We start from the raw sequence: 21750 nt of genomic DNA, 5'->3' as shown, positions 1-21750 counted from the left end.
TGTATGCCAGAGAAAGATGCTCTACTTGCCTCGCTTTTTACAGCTCCCAGCTGGGTGTGCATCTTTATACCTCCAAACCACTGAACTGCAGGTGGTTCCAGAAATGGGTCTTGCCGTGATTAATATTGTATAACCGTAGCCTGGAATCCCAGCTCCACTCTCACTTCCAGAGGAAGACGTTCATAAATTAAAGAAATAAATAATGAGAAGTCTCTTTTTACTTTCTTTTTAGATTTATTCTGATGCTAAGAAATGGTGGCACAGCCTGAGTTCCAGAAAAGGGGGTGAATTTTGTGCCTTCCGAAAGACAAAAGAATGATCATCAGTCTGAAGGTCAGCCCTCCGTTGAGAATATTCATGTTTTAGCATTAAATCCATAGCCATTCCATCAGAGCTTAAAAGAAGTGAAAAAACAGTTTCTTGCAGATTATTTTCACAAGAAGCCGTATCCCACTGAAAAGGAGTTAGTTACTGCTGTGCTTGGAAAGCTGATGTTGCATCATTTGGGGGGAGAAAGAGACACATCTGCCTAAAGGCAATGAAAAATCTTAAGCCATCCGTGCTTTGGGGCTTAATATGTCCAAACTTAAAAATGTGAAGGCCGGTTTGAGGTTAACGTGAATTGGAGGATGTGTGAGTCCCCCCCCCCCCCACAAGCAATATAAGGCAATCAAGTTTGCCTATTCAGCCTTCTGTCATGATTTCTTTAGTTGAGATTCCTGCATTCCATGGGATGGTGGAATAGATGACCCTCGGGTCTCTTCCAACTCTACAATTCTATGATTCTGTTAATCTTAATCTCCCACCCCAACCAGAGTCCATGCCTTTCCAACATTTTTGGGCCACTGGGTACACCTGGAATTTTGAGAAAGTGCTGTGGGTGCCAGTCACAAATTGGTTGTTGTGGGGTGTGTTGCATAACACAAAATAGCTGCCATATTTAAAAGGGCAGAAAAGGACAGGAACCTGAAATGGTGTTGGCATGCTTCTCTGCCAATGGAAAAATGACTCCTACCTGAATCACTACTACACAGAGCGAAGTTCTTTGCACCTTTCCACTGTTTGGGATGGGAGTGTGAATATCCAATCCTGGCACCCAACAAACATGGGCATGTGTGTCCTGCCCCCTTTCAACTGCCATTCACCTGAATGCATGGTTAAAAGGCTCTTGGTGGAATCACTTCTCACCCTTCTCTCTTTCCTTTCCTTCTCTGGACAGCCTTCATCATAAATGTCAAATTTCTATTTTGTTTACTTTTTAAATGAAACTCAATTTCCTGAAATGCTCTGATCTTGTATCTGCTGCTTTCTGAGCGCCTGTCATTGGCACTCTGGTACAATAATGAAACAAAATAAAATTTAAAGCTGTCTTCCTGTGTATTTGGAAAGTGTGCAGATTTCTGTGCCAGTTCTGTCAGACAAATAAATTGCCTATCCTTCAGCAGCATCGATCCAGGGTTGCAGTGGGGAATGGTTCTCATGGCACATGTAAGCTGAATTCCAACCTGACTCCCCAATCATCATGTTCCAGAATAGCTTATTATTTTAATATTGAGAAATAGCCCTCAGATGTATATTAAGGGTTGTATTCTGAGCAATCGTGGTAACATATGGAAGAAGATAGATGTCCGCTATAATGGTGCCCTTGTATGCTAATGCACAGGCTCTTTGGGGAGTGGGCAATGGGGTCACATCAATGCTGACAAGCAGTCAAGGCAAATGAGAAGGGTTCAAAGGAAGATTTAAGGTCCTTGGGCGTCTCAAGGGTCTGTTCATGCATCTTTCAGGTGACCAGAAATCCCTAGGCACACCCCTTGCTGCTTGTTTTAGGATCTTGAATGGATTCCCTGCTCAAAGCTTTATGTTTAAGTGATGTAAGCAGTGCTTTTTTAAAAAGAAAAGAAAAAAGGTGCCAGTACTCACCATGAAGTTGTTATAGTAAGTGCCACAGTTTTAACATTTTTTGGGGGGAGGTGCTGGTACTGTGTACCCTCGAGTACCCTCAGAAAAAAAGCACTGGATGCAAGACCAGTAAAAGTTACATTGCTTTCTCTTTGGTGGCTCCAAAACTATGGAACATTTGCCCAGTGAGTCTTCTTGACGTTAAGCCTTCTTGTTCAGATGAGCTTTTCGGAAGGTATAATGTCATTTGCTCCCAGTGTCTATTATTCTCATTGCCTCCTTTTGCATAAGATGCATTGAGCTGTATTATGATTTATAACTATATTTTATAAATTAGATTGATGTTAATTATATTTTTTATCTCTCTTTTTAAAAATCTTGTTTTATTTAACTGCAATATTAATTCAATTATGTGTTTCAGTAAGAATACTGATCCTGCAGTTGTGGCTCCAAGTCCAATATCCAATAGTACACATTAGATCATGAGCTACTATAAGTTTTTGGAGAGGATGTGATTTAAATTTGTTAAATGTGCTGATTCTTACTTCAAGAGGCTATGCTGTTTGCAATGGGCTATATAATGGCAGCTTCTTAAGTATTTAGGGGCAAAAACTTTTAGGCTTTTATGAGTGAAGATCAACATCCTGTCTTTTATGCAGAAGGCAGAAGCTGATTTCCCAGACTGTCCAAGATACTTGCACACACAATGCAATTTCAGTAGTCTAGCCTCAAAATTATTGTGAAACAAATCCATTTCATTCAAGAACAAGGTTATTGCAATTTCATATATCCTGGAGTATCAGAGTATGATTTCTGATTCATCTAGATTTGGTGAAAGAGGTCTCCCTCTAATTAAAGAGACAAGAGATTTGTGTGTAAATTGTCAAACTAAGTTTTAGATTGTTCAGAAAAAAGAACAGGAGAAAACCCTCCCTTGAGTGACTGAGCTAGTGTAGCCTTACTTAACCACCATATTTTCATGTTTGGAGCCAAGATTTTGTAATTGCAACCATTATTTCTAATCACAACCCTTGTTTTCTAACAAAAGGACCAAAGCAGGTTGTCAAACAAGAATTCTTGCCGTTCTCTGGCTGTTTCCTGCTGCAGAGTCCATTTGGTAAATGGACATTGTTCACGGAATGGCATAAAAGTGTGTTGTAATCTGCTAGGTTTAAACACAGCATGTGAGCCAAAGGGTTGAAATGAAAGTGAGCCAAATACCAATTAGGAAACAAGGCATCATTTATTTAAATAGAATGGCTAACCATTAGGAAAGGTTCTTCAGCTGAGAAAAGATTCCACTACTTACTCTCCTCTACCAAGACCGTTAAGGGGCACATTTCATGTAAACCTCTATTGCAATGAGATGCTCACAATTACTCTAACCTAGTTAGTTTTAAGTCTAGGAATAGCTGACAGAAGCTACATAGCAACACAAACAGCTTGCTTGGTAGCCAATTCTTATTTCCAAAATAAAGTAATTTGAGGTCTGAAGGCATATAAGAACAAGAGGATTTTTGGAACGGGGGGGGGGGGATTTTTGAGCATTTTTTTAAAATCCACATTTCCCCAGTATGCCATTGCATGAAAGAGCTGGTTACCATGAAGGGGTGTGGTGTGTTTATTTTAAGGGGGAGCAAAAGTGATGTTTGACCGCAGTTTCTCATCTGACTCTAAAATCTCCCAATTGTAATGCCCAGAGATTCCAACAGTCAGTAAAATCTTTAACTTTGGATGAGCATTGTTTGGTCTTTTTTTTTTTTTTTTTTTTGAGTGAAAAATATATTTTATGAAAAGTAAACAACTGATGTTCCAGTAACATTAAAGAAAAGTCACTGATTCCAGTATATTAAAAAGGTATAATCCCTCTCCCTTGCCCCTGGCCAAGTTTCACATTACGTACAATAGAAATGGAAGAAACCAGAATTTTGCTCATTTGGACAAAAATGTAATTACATCATAATACACAAAATGGTGTGTGTGTGTGTCACATAGAACTGATTTTTCAGTTATTTTTAGATGCAGGAGTGCCTGCCATTTTTTGCTGCAGACAAAATAACTAAGGTCCAGTATTCTTCAGCTCCAATGTTCATCTGGGAGCAAGTCTCAGTCAATTTATGGGGCTTAATACAGAGTAGGCACACACAGAATTTCAATGTTAATTCCATTTTAGAACTCCACCCTCCATATCCACCCCTCCACATTCTTTCAAGTTTTAACCTAAACTTATGACAAAGATGCCAATTCACACAAGTTCTGTTGAACTTAACAATAGGAGCACTTCCACATTTTTTGCACAGCTACTGGAATTTCCTGCTGGAATATGCACCTGCACATATTGTTGAAAGGCTAATATTTCATTCCTAACGAACAGAAGAGGTGTGGAAGTAATCTACCCATTATTTGCCCACAGCAATGGAAAGACTGAAGCATTATTTTGAAATGTATTTTGCTGAACACAGATGACAAAATCAACTTCCCTTTAGAATACTGAGGCAAACATACACACAGCCACACATGCTTGGATCATTGTCTTTGAAACAAAACCAAAACAAAATATCATTATGAACGGTTGAACCCCACTGGCGGAAAAAAAATATAGTCAAAATATTAACAACAATGAAAAAATAATCATTCACGACTAGTCACAAGGACCAGAACTTTGGCGAATCCCAATGGAGTCCTTTGTGGAAGAAAACCTGTCAGTGCTTCAGCCTAAAGGCCCCTTCATGTTTTTGGGCTGGTACATTGGCTGTTCCAGAGGCATCATGCCGAAGCAATCTGAAGGGTTGCAGTGACCTGTTTTTCCAGGCGGCCCTGTAATCCCTGGGGGTCCTGGGATGCCTGGGATGCCCTGCTGTCCCATAGGTCCTGGAAGACCAATCTTGCCATACCCTGGTGGTCCTTGTATCCCTGCAGAGAAGAAATGAGAAAGAGGGCCATTTCATAAGCTTCATCCATTGGGGCTTATGTAGACTGTTTTGTGCTTTCCACTTTCTGGAAGGGCAGGAGCTTCTGGGAATAGGTCTCACATCCTCCTCACCCCCTTCGCAGTCCTTACTGCTTGAGCAAGCTGCAGTCCCTTCTGAGGAGGCCCACCTCCTCATTACTATAGCTACTCCCCATGTCACTTGCCCTCTCCCTCTGGGTCAAATCTGCACAACCACAAGTGGAGGGCGAGGCTTTATCTCCATCATTGCTTGCATGCTTGGGGAGGGCAAGTGAACAGGCAGTGAGCATGGAGGAGGACGAAGGCCAGGAGTCTCTAAGGAGGAGTCAACCTTTATATCTCTATAAAGTTACAGAAAAAGAACTCACCCTTACTTTCCGTATTAACTAATTCACTCTTATGATGTGCGTATGTATGTGTGTATAAAAAAAAGGTAAAGAGACCCCTGACCATTAGGTCCAGTCGTGACCGACTCTGAGGTTGCGGCGTCACATACCCAAATGAAGTAAACAAGTTGTTTTTAAAAGGATGCCTGTTATGGTGCAGGAAGAAAAGGAGGCCTCAGGAACCTGGGACTTATGTTCACAAGTGGTGGGGGTGTAAATATGTACAATTGGCAAAGGGTGTTTAAGGAGATAACAGAAATCACTGGGTTAAAGCTGACCGAAAGTCCAGAGGTAGCATTATTATCAATTTATGATGGGGTAGAAGGTTCACAGGCTATGAAGGACTTGCTCACAAATTTATTGACGAGTTATTATAACTAGGAAGTGGAAGGGGCAAGGTAACTGAATATAAAATGGAAGAATGGTATAAAGAGGTGTGAGATATAGCTATTAATGATAAATTAACGTGCTGTTAAGGTAAGATGGGGAAAATGCAGCAGAAATGATTTTGAGGAGATATGGAAGGTATTTGTAGAATTTGTTCTGTTAAAACAGAAAGGGATCAAACCATCACAAACCTCCTTTTGGGAGGTTGGATAGTTACAGTGGAATGGTCTTGGGGGGGAAGTACACACATTTTAATTTTATTTATTATTATTACTTTGTCAAAATATAAATAAAATCATAATAAAAAGAAAGAAAGAGGCCTGTACCTGGAGGACCTGGAGGGCCAGTCTCTCCCATGATTCCAATTCCTTTGTCTCCCTTTTCACCTTTGGCACCTGGCTCACCTGCACCAAGAGAAAGGAAAAGGAAGAGAAGCTGCAAGGTGATTGATCCAACACCAGCCCCTACAGAATTGTCTCCATGTATCAGAAGCACAGAGCCTTGTTCTCATTGCATCAGTTTGCTGCTAACGTAGGTCTTTTATGATACTGATGCTAAGGCTAATGGTTGTGTCTTCTCAATAGCTAAACACTGGTCAGTTTCATGCCAAATTTGGTAGATGTAATTGCTAGCAAGGAGAAGGAATAAATCATTCACTGCAAGAATACCTAGAACATCCCACAATCCAAATCCTTAGGTTGTCATTGAAATGAGCCAAAACAAATGAATCTGCAGGGTATAAGAGGCACTCTGAGCCTGCCACTATCAGGGACAGAAATGGAAGTGCGTACCTCTCATTCCAGGCACACCTTGTCGACCCTCTCTCCCAATCTGTCCTGGCATTCCTGGGGGACCTGGAGCTCCTTGCCGTCCAGGTATACCATCTTTACCAGGGGGCCCTGGTCTTCCTGGCTGAGCAGCCACTTCCACTGGGAACTGCATCCGGGAGGTGTAATATGCCATCCGCTCTGCAGGAGGAGATAAAGAGAGTGCAGTGTTTGCTTTGCTGTTGTAAAGATGGCCCATTGGTCTGGGCACTGATGGTTTGCTCTTGCTGGAAGGGATGGATGGATGGAATAGTCAAAAATGAGTCTGCATCAGTTTTGAACATAATCAATATAAAGGCTGTCCTGTCCCATCTATGTGTAGAATTTTGGGAAAATATCAGCACAAAACTCTCTTGAAAAGAGAAAAAACCTTTTTTTAAAAAAGCTTTTTCTTTTTTTTCTTTTGTACAGCTGTCACTTAGCTAGAAACCACCACTGTTGCACCATTTGAAAAAGGAACTGCAAAAGCCCCTGGCCGTCCCAGGAATTTTGTATGGAGAAAGGAGTGACTGGTCCCAGGTACCCATGGCCATCTTTTCCCCACACTGGGACATTGTATGGAAAAAAAGATGGCCACTACCATGGGTACAAGAGGGCAACCATATTTTCCTCTGTATAAAGTTTGAAAGCAGTATTCATCATCCTACAGGTTTATCCAGCCTCATGTGCAAGCTGTGTGGAAGCTGCTTTGCTGTCTAGTCTTTCCAAGCAGCTGAATGCTATACCAAAAACCAAACACTACAGGGAAAAGGGTTTCAGGTAGTCCTCAGGCCATGCCATAACTTAAAGGCAAAAATTGGGTGACATTTTTGGTTGTTGAAGAATGGGTTCCAAAACAAAACAACATTCCAATGTGCATATTCGTCTGGGAGGGTTCCTTTTGGAACTTGAGCCCAGTGGATTCTTCTAGCATCCCAAGCTAGTGGCAGGGACAACAGGGGCCTTCTATTGGGTAGCTTATGGGAAATAGAAAGATGGTAGCCATGGAGAGGATCTTCTTATTTGTGGCACCCCATATATGAAATCTGCCATGCAACTGAAGCTTGCTTAACTGGTTTTTATTCATTAATTGAATATGTGTATGTTGCATTTCTGGGAAGCTCAGAGCTGTTCACAATAGCAAAAAATACTATTTATATATATGTGGTACTAAGCAAAAGACTTTTTAAAAAATTGCTCAGGCATTCCAGTCTGTTTTATGGCTGATCTAAGTTCTGTATTTATGACTTTTGCTGGATTATACCGACTACTGAATTTTATGGCTGCAGCTCCTGTGATTTTGTATTGTCCTTTTATTGAATTTTATCCTATCTGTTTTATTATTTTAAAATTGTACAATGCTCTGAGAGCCTTGAAGGGTGGTTTATAAATCCACTAAAAAATAAATAAATCCTAGGTTGGGTCTCAGCTAGGGGAATGATGGAACAAGCTTCTGTTCTAGAATGTGTACTATGATATATAATGCTGAGAGAGGAGTAGCAGAGAGGAGCTTTAGCCTTTTAAAGACATATCCACAATATCAAGCGTGATGATGAATCCACGGAGGATAAGGCTATTAATAGCTGCTAGCTACAATTACTGTCTTCTGCCACCACTGTCAGAGGCAGTACGTCTCTGAATACCATTTGTTGGGGACTTCAGGCTGGCAGGGTGCTGTGCTCAGGCTTCCCAAAGGCAGAGCTGGCTGGCTACTGGGAGAAAAGGATGCTTGGCTAAGTGGGTCTTTTAAGTTCTTAATGGAAGCTACTTTGGCTCCCATGAAGCAATCATAGGGACAAAGAAATACAGTAAGCCACCTTAAACTGTGTCAGATCATTAATCCATGTACCTCAATATTTCTTGCCCTGACTGGCAGCATCTCTACAGGTTCTCAGATAGGAATCTTTTCCAGGCTTGCCTAGAGATGTCAGGGATTTAACAGAACTTGGGACTTTGCATGGAAAGCAGATGCTCTACTACTCAGTCACAGTCCTCCATGGCTTTACCTCCCACTCCCCCAACCTGGGAACGGTAGGCTAAATTATATGTATACAAGGATTTATTTTTGTCCATTCACAAGTTTAAATCCTTGTTATTTGTTCAGGAGCCATGAGAAACAAGCTCATAAAATCAGGGCAGGTACAAGAATGTATCCAGCAGCATATTCTTCTGCACATAACTTGCTGAGATGAAGAGAATCTGCACAGGTCTCTCACTTTACTGCTCTTCACAGTACCCCACAAAAATCTGACCACCAAGGCAGCCACATCATTTTGTGGCAGGGCTGCCACTGCTTAAAAGATCTGTCCAACTTATCCAATAAAGAAGGAACTTTCTTTATTCAGTCTGCTCAATGGTCCCAAATGGCAAAGCCATGAGATGATATTTCTGTGAAGTAGAAGCCAAAGGTGGAAGAGGTGGAGCCTCAAAGCTCTGCCAAGAAATCATTCTTTATCAAACACCATTCTTGTAAAGATTCTAAAAAGCCCAAACACAATGCGGTCGAAGACAACCTTCTTCTGGTCCTTCTCTCTGTCAAAGCAGCATCTCTCCCCCCCACTCAATATGGCTGCTGCCACCACCACCCCAGCAATGTTTGCTACTAACCATCAAACATTTTGTTCAGTTCTTGTCTGATGAATCTCCGGATTTCATCATAATTGATGGCATCCGCCTAGCAAGAAAAATGAGGAGGAGAAAAGGCAGAAGTCATTCTCTGTCCTAGCAGCAAAGAGATACACCGGCAGAGAAAACGCTAATCCTGCAGAATCTGTTACTTTTGTAGTCCTCTAAATAGCCTGTGCCAAGAACCTTCCCATGGCATATCCTAAGCAATTTTCAGCATTAATAGTTTCTTCCCCTTACTCTGCACCTTTTTCAGGCAACCCATTCCATTGGATACATGTCCCTTAGCTGTCACTCATTTGCTGTCAAAGCAGGTGGGTCATAAAGCCTTCACCAATCCAGTGCCTTCCAGATGTTTTGGACTACAACTCCCATTAGCCCCAGCCAACACTCTAAGAAATTTAGTAAGGTGACTTCTGAGTCACAGGCCCTGGGTTTGACCTGCTCTCAACGCACATAGTATTAGGCAGAATTTTATACTTCTGATTTGTTTTCCCTTTTTGCATTTGCCCCCTTCTGTTTAAGGAGCTCAGAGCAGCTTTTTCATTCCACAGCAACTCTTTAAGTTGAACTAGGTTGAAAGTAGTGACATAAGTACTGAGCAAGCGTCATGGCTGAGTGAGGTCTTCCCCCTCTATATTGCATTAATCAGAAGCAAACCTTAGTATGGGGCTGGATTTGGGACTTCTGCTGTATGTACAGCATCTGGTTTTGTATTGCATTGTAATTAATCAGTTATGTCTCTTTTTATTAAAGTTGGTCACAGTATACAAGAAGGCCTATAGCCAAACACTTCACCTGCTGACAGCACCAAGCCTTGCTCGGAAACCTTGCCTGGCATTCTAGTCTCCCATTGCACCCCTCAAACAGTAGCCACACACTCCCCATCTCTTACCATGGTCCCAGGCAATCCTGGGTTCCCTGGACTTCCTGAGGGACCGGGAGGACCAGGCTGCCCTCTCTCCCCAGAGGGGCCGCGTGGACCAATAGGACCCATCTCGCCACTCTTTCCTGGCCCTCCTGGCATCCCAGCTCTGCCTTTCTCACCAGGGTGTCCTCTCTCTCCTACAGACCCCGGTTCACCCTGGAAGAAAAAAGATGGCAAGACGTCCATGAGGCATTTTCACGGGATTGGAGACTAATACTAAGATCTCAGCCACCACATTTACCTTTGGTCCAGAGGGTCCAGGAGGGCCTGGTTTTCCTGCTGCACCCTAGTAAGAAGGAAAAGGGAAGCAATAACCATGGAGATAAAGACTCACCATGCTTTGCCCCATAGACATGCTCAGGGCAGGCTTCTTCTGGCACTGCTCCCCCCACCTGCCAAAGAGGGAAGGTCTTCAAGAAGACTGCAGAGACCACAATTACCATACCTCTTTGCCCACTTGTCCGTCTGAGCCTGACTCGCCCTAGGAATCAACGGGGGGGGGGGGGCAGAAGCAAAAGGTTATTTTCTTTTCATTTTGAATCTAGGCCTATAAATCATGGTTTGTAACGATCTCATATTCTTCTCATATGAGCTTTGTGCATCACCAAATGCGCTACATGGCTATGCTGGGATTTGAACGTGCATCCCCGAATTCAAACCCAACATTCTACGAACTGGACCATGCTGGCCCTTAAAATGCAAACCAAAGATTGGCCGCACAGTTTTTCAGCAGACTGATCTTGGGGCATTCCAATTCCAACCCGCCACACTTACCGGTGGGCCTGGGTGACCCGGTGGGCCTGGCTGGCCTGGAATCCCACTGAGACCTCTTTCCCCAGGCGATCCCCTCTCACCCTTCAGCCCCTGGGGAGAGAAGGTTTTAGGCATTAGATACTGCTAGAAGCAGCTAAGATGCAGGAAAGAAGATGTTGTTGGGCTCCAAATCAGTCCCAGACACCATGGCCAATGGTCAGGGGTGATGGGAGTTGGAGAGCATCAATATGTCTACCCTGATGTAGGCCTTTGTAGTGTATAGCTAATGGGGTGCAACAGTCAACTCTGGAATAAGGACTCTCCCCCAAGGCTGTGTTCAGAGCACTGTGGGCTGACTCTCAGTAGATTTTGTATATATGGAACTTCTCTCACAAAACCTCCAACATGCAGTTTCACTGTAGTTTATCTCCCTTTTTGTTCCCTAGCAACTGGTAGTCAGAGGTACATAGTGGTACATAGGCATATTACCTTCCTCCATTCTACACCCCCCCTTTAAAGTAATCCAATTTGGTGGCCATCACAACATCTGGTGGTAGCCAGTTCATTATAATTCAACTATACACTGCGTGAACAAGTCCATCCTTTTGTGTGTCCTCAATCTTCCAACGTTCAGCTTCGTAGGGTGACCCTGGGTTCTAGTATTATGAGAGAGGGAGAAAAACATCTCTCTACCAACTTTTTCCATAATTCTATACTCCTCAGTGATGTTGCCTTTTTTCTAAACTAAAACCGCCAAACACTGTACCCTTTCCGTTTAAGTATCATTTTGGTTGCCTCTTTCCAGCTGTGCAATATTATTTTTCAGATATGATGACCAAACTGCACATGGTATGCTAAGTGTTGCTGCACCATAGCTTTCTATAGTGGCATTATGGTATTGGCTGCTTATTTATGTGAAAAGGAAGCTGACCATTTCTCTAGCAGCAGCTGCCAACAGGGAGCCAACAGTAGCAGGAATGATACTCACAACTCCAGAAAGTCCTGCTGGGCCTGGCTGGCCAGGGCTTCCAGGGGGACCCTGAAGAGGCAGAGAAACACAGCATGTTTAATAACAGGATTAACCGGGGAATGCAGTACAGACAGAAAACTGATGGGGAAAAGCACACTAGGGGTTTTTTTTATTTAGGAATTTATTAGTGCTTTACCCCTGCCTTTTGGTTCATAAAAAGACCTACAGGCAGCTCAGAAAATGCTACCTAAAATCCAAATTAAAAATGCGTCCAAAACCAACTATAAAGCAGAGTAGAATAATTATGTCAGCAGTAAAATTTTAAAACAACAACAGAGCTGAGATTCTAAGTGCTCTTTTATTGCACTTTTGCAAAGCTACATTTTTTCATTCACTCACATCACTCACTGACTCTGGACCAGATGATGCTTGCTGTTCACAGGTCTGTCTCACTCACATGGGAGAAGATGGCTCTTTATTTATATCAAATGGGGCACATGGGTGAAGGGAGCCAAGCTCTCCTCTTGTCTTTCATCCCTGTGCTCCACTACCCACTTTTCACCTTTTCTCACTTGTGGTATTGGAGTCAGTTTGGGGAGAAGAGCACCCAAAGCAACTGTGTATAAGGCAAGGCAGGATTTGGCTCCCTTTTGCTTTATGTACAGATCACCCCTGCTCTATATGTGAGTGTTGCAGTCATGTGAAGAAACGAACATGGCTACCTCCCAAATCGAGTTTGGTCCTAAAGGTGATTCAATTTTGTGTGTGGTTTTCTATCCCACTTAGAGAGCACTTCTAAACTACCAAAGAGCTTCACAGCCTCCAGTACATTCAGCTGTCCAACAACCCTGTAAGATCTATCCATGCTGGAGCCAAAAGTTGGCCAAGGCTATGCAATGAACTCAAAGTCAAGATGGGATTTGCATTTGGCTTTCCAAGATCCAACTTTCTAGCAAATTTTCACTGTCCAAACTTGACATGCAGAAATCTCAGAGGCCCTGATCCAGCTAAGTCCCACTGAAAAATGGATGAAATAAAAGCCTCCTCTTTAGTGATAAATTGGTATGAATAGCAATCTGCTAAAAACCCGACTGCCATTTGCTCTGATTCAGCGCTAAACTGTAAGTTTTCCTGGTGGAAAGTGGCAGGGCAAAGAGAAGCGTGGGTGAGATGTACCTGGAACCAAGACATTTTCAATGTGACTTAGAAATGTCTAACTTCTTCTGCATTGGGGTAAGAATATACAACTACAATATATTATTCTGATTATTCACAAGACTTCCTAAGTGCAACTACTATTCTTATGGGGAGGGGTCCTGTTTTTATTTTCCACATTAGCTTGTGCAGAAAGCACAGCTGCAGATTGTTCTACTGGTTTTTTTAAGGAATCCTAAAAAGTGAGAAAGGACCCAAACTGAAAAATTAACTAGCTGCATGGTCTTTTGCATAATGTTTTACATGAATCAACACATCATGGACCTTCTGGAAAGCAGGAACTGATTTTAGCAGGTGACTCAGACCCAGCCTGAGCCCCAATAACAATCATGCAAAGGCTGAGAATTAAGTATTTTGACTTACAAGGTGGCCGGGAGGACCTGGTCTGCCTTGAGGTCCCATAGGGCCTGGCTCTCCCTGAAGGAAAAGAGAGAGAGAGAGAAAGCTGAAGGATAACATGGAAATTCAGTGCAGACACGTGACTCTATTCAGTGGAGACTAATGACTCATCTTCAGATTTCTCATATAGTAGGCTTTAAGCACATGTTGTATATACATTCTTATACCCAGGTCAGATTGGCCAATGACTCTGATTTTTTCACTCTTGCAAGCTACCCTTCTGTGAAGCATCTGCTCTAGCTTGCACTGCAGGCTGCTCTGCATGTCACAAGGTATTCAGGGAGGAGCTGGCAAATGAACATCCCCATAGCAACAAGGTCCCCAAGTTCTTTTTCCCCATTGGGGGAATGGCTGCCACTCCCTTACATCAGAGAAATAAGAGGTTTGCACAGTATGAGGATAGGAACTATGCCCATATTTTAGTTTGGCCCTGCTCCCTTAGCAATCTTGCCAATCCCAGCCTGTTTATCATTGTGAATTGCTGTCTGCAAAGCCCCAGGCTTCACCTGCATGACCTCGCCTTAAGTTCCTGACCCAGGAAAGTGATGGTTATATACACATGCAGCTGAGGCTGCAATGGGGCATAGCATGAGTGTTACAGGGACAGAACAGCCCATTGTGCATCAGAGCTGTGGGCTGGATTTAGTGGCTAACTCCATCAGTCTGTGAATCCAAAATAAAAGAGTACAAGTCTTGTGCTGTGTGCCCAGAGCATTGACCTGTAAAAACAACACACTTCTGGTGGCGTGCTGATAACTCACCTCAGCTCCAGTCCGGCCAGGATTCCCAGGTGGCCCTGCAGCGCCACAGTCACCCTAAGAAGTAATATATGCATGGTTCATCATGTTTATATGGGATATTCCACAAAAAGCTGACACTGTCTGGTCCTGGGGACCCCAACAACATAGATCCATAGGAGGATGGGCTTGCTATGATTGCTGTGCATGCCTCTCAATGCACTAGCGTGACTGGTGTTTCAATTGAAGAAGTTGCAGGTTGTATCTGCAATCTTCTACATGCAAAGCAGGGACTCTGCTGCAGAACACTGGAGGGCTATTGCCCCAAATATTTCGTAGCCTGTTGCTTCAGAACACCTTTGATGTTTGACTACTCTGTACTAGGAAAAAATAGGTCACCCAAATTCTGCAAGAAGAATCCTGTGGCCTGCACAGATCAAACAAGTACATTTGCATGCTTTACTTTACATTACTAAGTTTCACCCCCTCCCTGCAATTTTCATGATTTATTCTGCTAATTATCAAGGGTGGGAAGAAAGAAGGCATGCAGGGCTCCCTCTAAAGTCCTGGCTCCTTGAGGACAGGAGATCCTATTTAGCCAGTCTTCTAGTGCCTACTGCTGCTACCATAACATGAAACTTGCAGTTTTGTTTTTAAATGAAAGCTGAAGTTCCAGGAAACTGAATTCTTAACCCACAACCATGTTCTATGATCAGGGCCAGCTCACCCACCAGGCAAGGTAAGATGACTTTATCAGGCAGCAGGATCCACAGGGGCAGCAGATAGCAATGTAGATCTTTATCCCCCCCCCCTTGTTCCTGATGTAGAACCTTACTTACCCCTTCTGTCCTTGCATGGAGAGGGTGCCATTTTATGCTTTGTTTCAGGTGCCAAATTGTCTTGGGCAGGCCCTGTCTGATGAGCATTCCTTCTTTTACACTTCTATATGGAATTGTCTCCATATTCCTTACTGGGCCCATCTTACAGATAGCATCGATTTATTTTAATTTTGCTCCCTCCTCAAAAGCACCTATCACTTAATGATGCTTGCAGTCACTGACCTTTTGTCCTGGAAGACCGGGGTGACCTGTTTTCCCTTTGAAGCCCTAGAAGGAGAAAAGAAGAAATTAGAGTTTTCATTTAAGGTGCTAGAGCAGCCTTGGCCAACCTGGTGCCTTCTAGATACTTTGGACTACAATTCCCATTGGCCCCTGCCAGCACTGGCTAGGGCTGATGGGAACTGTAGCCCAAAACATCTGGAGGGCACCATGTTAGCAAAGGCTGTGTTAGAGTAACTCTCATAGTTGCTGAGCAATTAAGCTCTAGGCCCGCAGCTGTGGATCCATCCCCCCTTTTTATAGTTGCCAATGGACCAGAACATAACGCACACCCATCCCAGCTTGCTCTTGCACCTTTAACAACAACACCCTGACCTCCAGAAATTGGCCAGTGAAGCTTTGCACAGTATGTAGATAAATGGTACTGCCACCTGCTAATGTCTGCATTTCAAGCTGAAAGTACAGCAGCTGCAGATTACTTAAAGGGCATTGTCCTACCAGCTTCTTTCAGTGGGAAAAGAGGCTGCCCTGAAGGGGAAAGCAGTGGGATTAAGGTTCCCTACTTTCCATAGGTCCAACATGGTCATAAGATGATCTGCAACTTACTGGAGGTCCCATCCTTCCTGGAGGTCCTGCAGGTCCTGGGTCGCCCTAGAGAAAACAACAAGTTAGTACCACCAAAGGGCAGATGCTTGTGCAAACCTGGGGGTTTTACCGGGAGGCTTAACACTATCAGAAGCATAAAGTTTCTTACACATCATGCAAAGGAAGCAGCCGTCACTCCTCCAGCCCCACTAGAGGGGTTTAGACTGCTGTCCCAGATGCAGTCCTGGAGTCAAGCAGAATGCTATGCTTTTCATCTCTTTTTTGGTCTCACGGTGCTGAAGCCCCAAGCAACCAATGCCCAATGGGGTAAGGTCAGATCAGAGGCAGAGGTGAGCTCACCAATAATTCTGAGACACAATATAATTGATGGTGTGTGGGTGTGTGGGTGTGTGGGTGTGTTAAAGGCCAAAATAAGTTGTAGGTGAAGACGTTGCCACCATCTAGCGGGATTCGCATCCTTACCCGTAGCCCTGGCTTTCCGTCCTTCCCATCTAGTCCTTCCAAACCAGGTGGACCCTAGAAATAAACTCAGGTTATAGATGCATTCATTCCTTGCACTGTCATGTAGATAACCAAGATTACATGGCCAACAGTTTATATTTATATATTGCATTATAAGCATGCACATGGGCTTCACAGACATTGGCTCAGTTTCACTTCAGATGTTACACTGAATGGCGACTAAGGAAGCTTAACTGTGTTTTGGGGTAATGTTTGAGCTGACAATGCATAGTTTTCAAGCCAAGTGAGAAACAATGGGCTGAAACTAGCTTGCAAACTATGGTTTGTGGCAAATTTTGTTTGGTGCAATGCCAGAATCAACAAATCATAGTTACAGCTATCATTCCAGCTTCTGAGGCAGTTGCACCATGGATATAGGAGTGAATTTATCAACCTACAAAGCTGAGGGTGGAAAATGAAAGCTGACAAGAAGCTCTAAACCATGGTTTGCTTGCTGAATATTGGCAGAACAAACTATGGCTTGGATTCTAATGGCTAGCAGAATGGTTTATTGTGACGTCTGAACTGAGCTATTATTTAAGTGACCCAGTGATTACTACCATGTTAGGGCATATTGGTGTGCCATAAAAGGGTCTGAAGTGTCACGGGAAAAATTAAGTCTCCTTGTTAGAATCATCCATTACTCCATCCGTCACAGGTGCATGTGAGCCAAGAAGCATCACAACTGCCCAGAAAAGCACACTCCAGTCATGAGCAGCAGAGAATCTTCAGAGAGTTTAGGAAAATTAAAGTGCAGGATGGGGTTGGCTTGCATCACCTAAATAACTACCATAACAGAGGCTTCATTGTGGAGCTGCGTCTTTTTCCCTTGCAGAGTACTTAGTATCATGGCTAATCTAGCCTAGTTGTCTCATATCCATGTTCAGGATCTGTAAACTGCTGAGCGACCAGCATACTTACTTGTATTCCAGGGGGTCCTGGAGGCCCTGGTGGGCCCGCCATGCCAGGAGAGCCACGCATCCCATCGCTACCCTGTAAAAACCCACACAACACCAAATGATTACATTGCTATGACTGCCGTGCATGGAGAAGAAACCAATATAGAGGCAAAAGGGAGCTGGGCGTGACAGATGCACTCGCGATTCCTTTGCCTTCCTCCTGTTAACTATCTTTTCCTTGGGGAATTCAAGGGGGTGGGGAGATAATTTGGATCGGGGGAGATTGAAAGAGCATGTGGAGACCACCTGGGCATGACAGCTGATACCTGGTGGGCATATGAAGCACAGCTGTCAGTGCTAAAGGCTTTCTGGTACCATCCCGATGTTGTTAGACTCCAGCTCCCCTCAGCACAGCATGGTAGTTGCCATACAAACCATCTGGAGGGTGCTAGGTTGGCAAAGGCTGGTATATGGGGTGTATTGCAGCAAATGATTCACAGGTGTTCCCACAAATCGGTGCCAGAGGATTGCAGAAGTGCCCAGAAGCCAAGACCTGCTTGAGCTCACCTTGCCACCCCCCCAGCAGCTGTGTCTTACCTGAACAAGAGGTTTCAGGCAGCCATTCTTTCTATACCAGTTTCAAGCTACACATTTCAGCCAATATCCACCTCCCTTAAACTCTAGAGGGCTTATTCACCTTTCCTCCACTCTCTCCAAGCAGTGTTCACACTTTAGAGATATGTGTTTGAGCGCCGTTGTTGTTTTTTTTGCCTGGACCTGGACCCCGCAAAAACCTGCTTTTTAGCACTCGGCACAAACACCAATCCACAGAAAACCCAAATTGACGTTTGCTCCTATTGAGTGCTATAGAGCGGGTTATCACAAGGAAATCTATTGGGCAAAACTCAAAAGCAAAACCCCATCTGTGCCTGGAAAAAGCGGGAAGGAACAGGTAAGTGAGCAAAAGGCTTACTCTCCAGTAACTGCTGGGATAGCTCAGTCAGTAGAGCACGAGACTCTTAATCTCAGGTGGATCCGAGCCCCACGATGAGCAAAAGATTCCTGCATTGCCGAGGGTTAGAACAGATGACCCTTGTGGTCCCTTCCAGTTCTAACCCTACATTCTATGACTCCAAGACTTGAATCATTGATTCAATTTTTCCCCAGGTGCTATCCTAGCAATGAGCTGCAGGTGTCAGCAGAGGCCAGGAAGCAGGGGTGATCTGCTCCTTTTGACTACACTTCTCTCCCCTCCCAGCCCCATCTCTTTCCCTGGGCAACTCAACAGCTATTTTCTCCTTAGAGTTATCATTGGTGCTGCTAGAGAGCTTTCCTGAAAGATGTAGCACAAATGACCCCTTCTTCCCGGATAGTGTTTTGTCAACAAACATGGGTAGAGGGTAAGGTCTGAAGACAATTCTCATTGGAACGACTCTGTGACTTGCCCACAGCGACTGACTGAGAAAAGCAACTAAACCTGCCCCTTCCTGGTTCAGCAGGTCACCCTCTAACCACAAAGGCTGTCTTGTCATATGAAGGAACATCACACTCCCAGGTAGTGATGGATGACGACCTCTTGGCTCACCCCAATTTCTACTTGCTTTCAGTGATTTCTCCTACTGTCCAGTGGGGGGAAATAAAACTAAAGCATTTTCCAATGCTTGCGAGGAAAGGTTATAAATAGTGAATGGATGAGCTGAATCGCTTTCTTAGCCCTCCTGCAATTTGCCCCATCCCTATGAGCCCCCAGATTCCCTCTGCTCTCCTTCCCTTCTCCTACATTTGTCTGGGAGTGAAGGAATGCAGAAAACGTCTCCATTTCTCCCTCCCACTATTGGGACTCCTAAAACGTTGCAACTACACTGTCCCTGGATACAGCAAACATTGGAGGTACAGTTCTCCAGGGATGCCTGGAGGGCAATGTTTCCCAAAAGCTGCCTTCCATGTGGGAGGCTGGTGTTGGCAATGCTCTAACTGGAGGGGAGGGAAGCAGAGAGAAAGACCTTTCTCTTGCCGCTGCTTTCCCCATTCTTGCTACAAGGTGAGTCTTTAAGGTGAGAAGGGAAAGAAGCAGCAGGGAAGGGAAGGGAAGGAGGTTGGTCAGAAAGGGGGACACAGATGCCTATGAGCAATGGGCAGGGGACACGGGTGAAGAACTGATACTGGCTAGTCCTTCCCCATTCCCTGCCATTAACAGGAAAAGTGAGACTCATTCCTTCCATCCTTTCAATATTATGTATGACGGAACCCTTTTAATTCCTGGATCTGGCAGGGATTCAATTCCTGGAATAACCAGGCTAAGTATGGAACGTTAAGGTAACAAAGGAAGCGGCTGGCAGTTAGAAAGACAAATGCCAGAGTTAAGAGTTACGTGAGCTAAAGGCTAGAAACTGGAAGCAGCAGGCTGGGAAGACAGAGAGTCAGAATCATGCCTGATTTTTGCTTGAATCCAAGGCTGCAGCTGTGGGAGAGGCAAGACCCTACTTGTGGTGTTGATGCTGTGAACCCCTCTATTATAGACTCAGGTTGTAAATAAACCATTTATCATAAAGACACCACAGACTCCACTGTGCTGCATTCCCAAAAGTAAACATAGATCCTAGGTGAGTGCCTGGAACCCCTGGAATCTCGCACCACTCAGAGACTGGGGTGGTGTGCAGCCATGTTTTACATGTTTAGGGAAGTTTTTTTTAATGTTTGATTCTATTTTTAATATTTTGCTGGGAGCCACCCAGAGTGGCTTGGGAAACCCAGCTAGATGGGCGGGGTATGAATGAATGAATGAATGAATAAATTATTATTATTATTATTATTACTACTACTACTATTATTGCTATTATTTCCCCTACTCACCTTCTCTGCTGGAGGCCCTGGAGGTCCAGGTGGTCCTGCTTTCCCTGGGAAGCCTGGCGGCCCCTAATAAGCAAAAAGCATCAGATAGTTTTGAGAAGCCTTTTGGCTTTAGAGTCTATAAACAAGCTTCATTTGAGAGGAAAGCTGCAGTCAGGCCAAAGTGGCTGCTTTGTGCTAAACAGGAAAAAATTAAAATTCTATACTAAAAAGAGCTAAATTCTGCAGCATGTATAAATTATCCAGATTAAGCAAATTTGCATAATTTCCATTTCATTGCATAATTTATAACGAGGAAGAGGCCAAGGCACGGGAGCTGCCTCCCGCCCCTCCCCGCCTGCTCAAAATCTTATCCGACCACCCTTTTGGCTTCTGAGATTTCAACAGGCATTGCTCATGTGCATTTTTGCAACCGTAAGCACTAGAAATATGCTTTTAAGAATATATAAACTGAGATTCTCAGGAAGCTGAATTCCGGCACCACGTTCCAGGGCTTCTTCTGCACTTATGCTAAATTGGCAGCACACGCAGACCGCCCTGCCTTTTGCTTGATAGTTTGCTTTTGAAAAGGAGCCGACACCTCCACTATGCTTAAAGCTTCCAAATGTTAAGATTCCTGATATAGCCCTTCAATTCGTGTTTTACAAAAAGGGGCCGAGAAAGCAGTTTTTGGATAGTTTTCACACACCATTTGAAATGTTTCTGATCTCTATGGTGACCCTCTGCCAGCCACCGCCTGTAAGCTTCTCTCATCTGCTCCTGAAAACCCATCATCCCAGCAAAATCCCTCTGTAATAATCAGACAAAAGGCTGGTTTCGCTTTTGTTTTTCTTACATCTTGATTGCCTTCTTGAAACAGGACTAAAGATCCTTCCCTCTTAATTGGATTTATTTCAGGATTCTGCTCTGTTAAAGATAACCACAAACTCCCATCCAAATCCCCAGGGAGGAAGGGGGGAGGGCTGTGGGTCTCCTGCTTTTTCACGGTACTGTTCCAGCACACCCAGTGCTCCAGAATCTAAAAACTCCTTTGAGATGTGCAATACTTACAGGTGGTCCTGGGAAACCAGGTTGACCTTGAAATCCCTGGGAAGAAAGGAAATGCTGATCAGTCACAAGTAAAGCCACAGCAGAGTGGACCAAATAGGTACTTGAGTAGAGTCACATTTTTTGCAGGGAAACCTCTGGGGCTGAAGGCCGTGCTGTAGCCTAGGGGGGCATCAGAAGCAGGGGTGAGGAGCCCCCAGCCCTCTATGTCCAACCTTTGGTACTCTTCCTAAGCCAAGCCCATAACATCATCTGCTCCTGGCTGCAATGCATGTCCTTCAACTGCAACGCCTTTTGCTAAACCTCTGGGGGTTTTTTGTGTGCAAATATCAGGGCTTTCTGTCCTGGCCTTGCCCACCACCCTCACACAGCTGCCAGAAGGTTGCCCAAGAATGTGGCCTTCAGAAGGAAAAAAGATTGGCTACCCCTGATCTAAATACCAAAAGGGGCATCTGAAGCTAAGGAAGGTAGGGTAAGACCTGGGAAGTACCCTGATTTAAAATGCTTCGGGGAGAGACCTTCCTTGGCAGATACTTTGAGCTCTTTGGAAGGACGGCTTATGTGTCAAAACACTTAAAGGGAGCAGAGTGTCATCTTCCCCAACTGCATCCATTTAAGAGGTATGGAAGTCATTTTACTCTGCAAAGATCAAAACTCTGAACGGACTGGTTCAAATCCTCACCACTCAGGCACGAAAAATGAATTTGGCCCAGTCTCAGCCTAGTCTACCT

The 21750-nt window shown here is 44.1% G+C and overlaps 1 protein-coding gene across 6 annotated transcripts in view; it reads right to left on the bottom strand.

Moving 5' to 3' along the window:
- Nucleotides 1–3126: 3126 nt before the first annotated feature.
- The window catches only part of COL16A1 (collagen type XVI alpha 1 chain), a 138387-nt gene continuing 119763 nt past the window's right edge, over nucleotides 3127–21750 (bottom strand). For all 6 annotated transcript variants that reach the window (XM_077931924.1, XM_077931920.1, XM_077931921.1 and 3 more), the window contains 17 exons: nucleotides 21023–21058; nucleotides 19976–20038; nucleotides 17145–17216; nucleotides 16185–16238; nucleotides 15723–15767; nucleotides 15120–15164; nucleotides 14083–14136; nucleotides 13286–13339; nucleotides 11726–11776; nucleotides 10759–10848; nucleotides 10430–10465; nucleotides 10226–10270; nucleotides 9952–10140; nucleotides 9039–9105; nucleotides 6417–6593; nucleotides 5952–6029; nucleotides 3127–4815 (listed from right to left, as the gene is read on the bottom strand). In XM_077931924.1, coding sequence (XP_077788050.1) covers nucleotides 4613–4815; nucleotides 5952–6029; nucleotides 6417–6593; nucleotides 9039–9105; nucleotides 9952–10140; nucleotides 10226–10270; nucleotides 10430–10465; nucleotides 10759–10848; nucleotides 11726–11776; nucleotides 13286–13339; nucleotides 14083–14136; nucleotides 15120–15164; nucleotides 15723–15767; nucleotides 16185–16238; nucleotides 17145–17216; nucleotides 19976–20038; nucleotides 21023–21058 — 1359 coding nt within the window. In that variant the 3' untranslated portion in view covers nucleotides 3127–4612. The remainder of the gene's footprint in view (nucleotides 4816–5951; nucleotides 6030–6416; nucleotides 6594–9038; nucleotides 9106–9951; nucleotides 10141–10225; nucleotides 10271–10429; nucleotides 10466–10758; nucleotides 10849–11725; nucleotides 11777–13285; nucleotides 13340–14082; nucleotides 14137–15119; nucleotides 15165–15722; nucleotides 15768–16184; nucleotides 16239–17144; nucleotides 17217–19975; nucleotides 20039–21022; nucleotides 21059–21750) is intronic.

The sequence above is a fragment of the Podarcis muralis genome, chromosome 7, assembly GCF_964188315.1.
Source record: "Podarcis muralis chromosome 7, rPodMur119.hap1.1, whole genome shotgun sequence".
NCBI lineage: Eukaryota > Metazoa > Chordata > Lepidosauria > Squamata > Lacertidae > Podarcis > Podarcis muralis.
The sequence above is the reverse complement of the archived record's forward strand: the minus strand, read 5'-3'. Positions and strand labels throughout refer to the sequence as shown.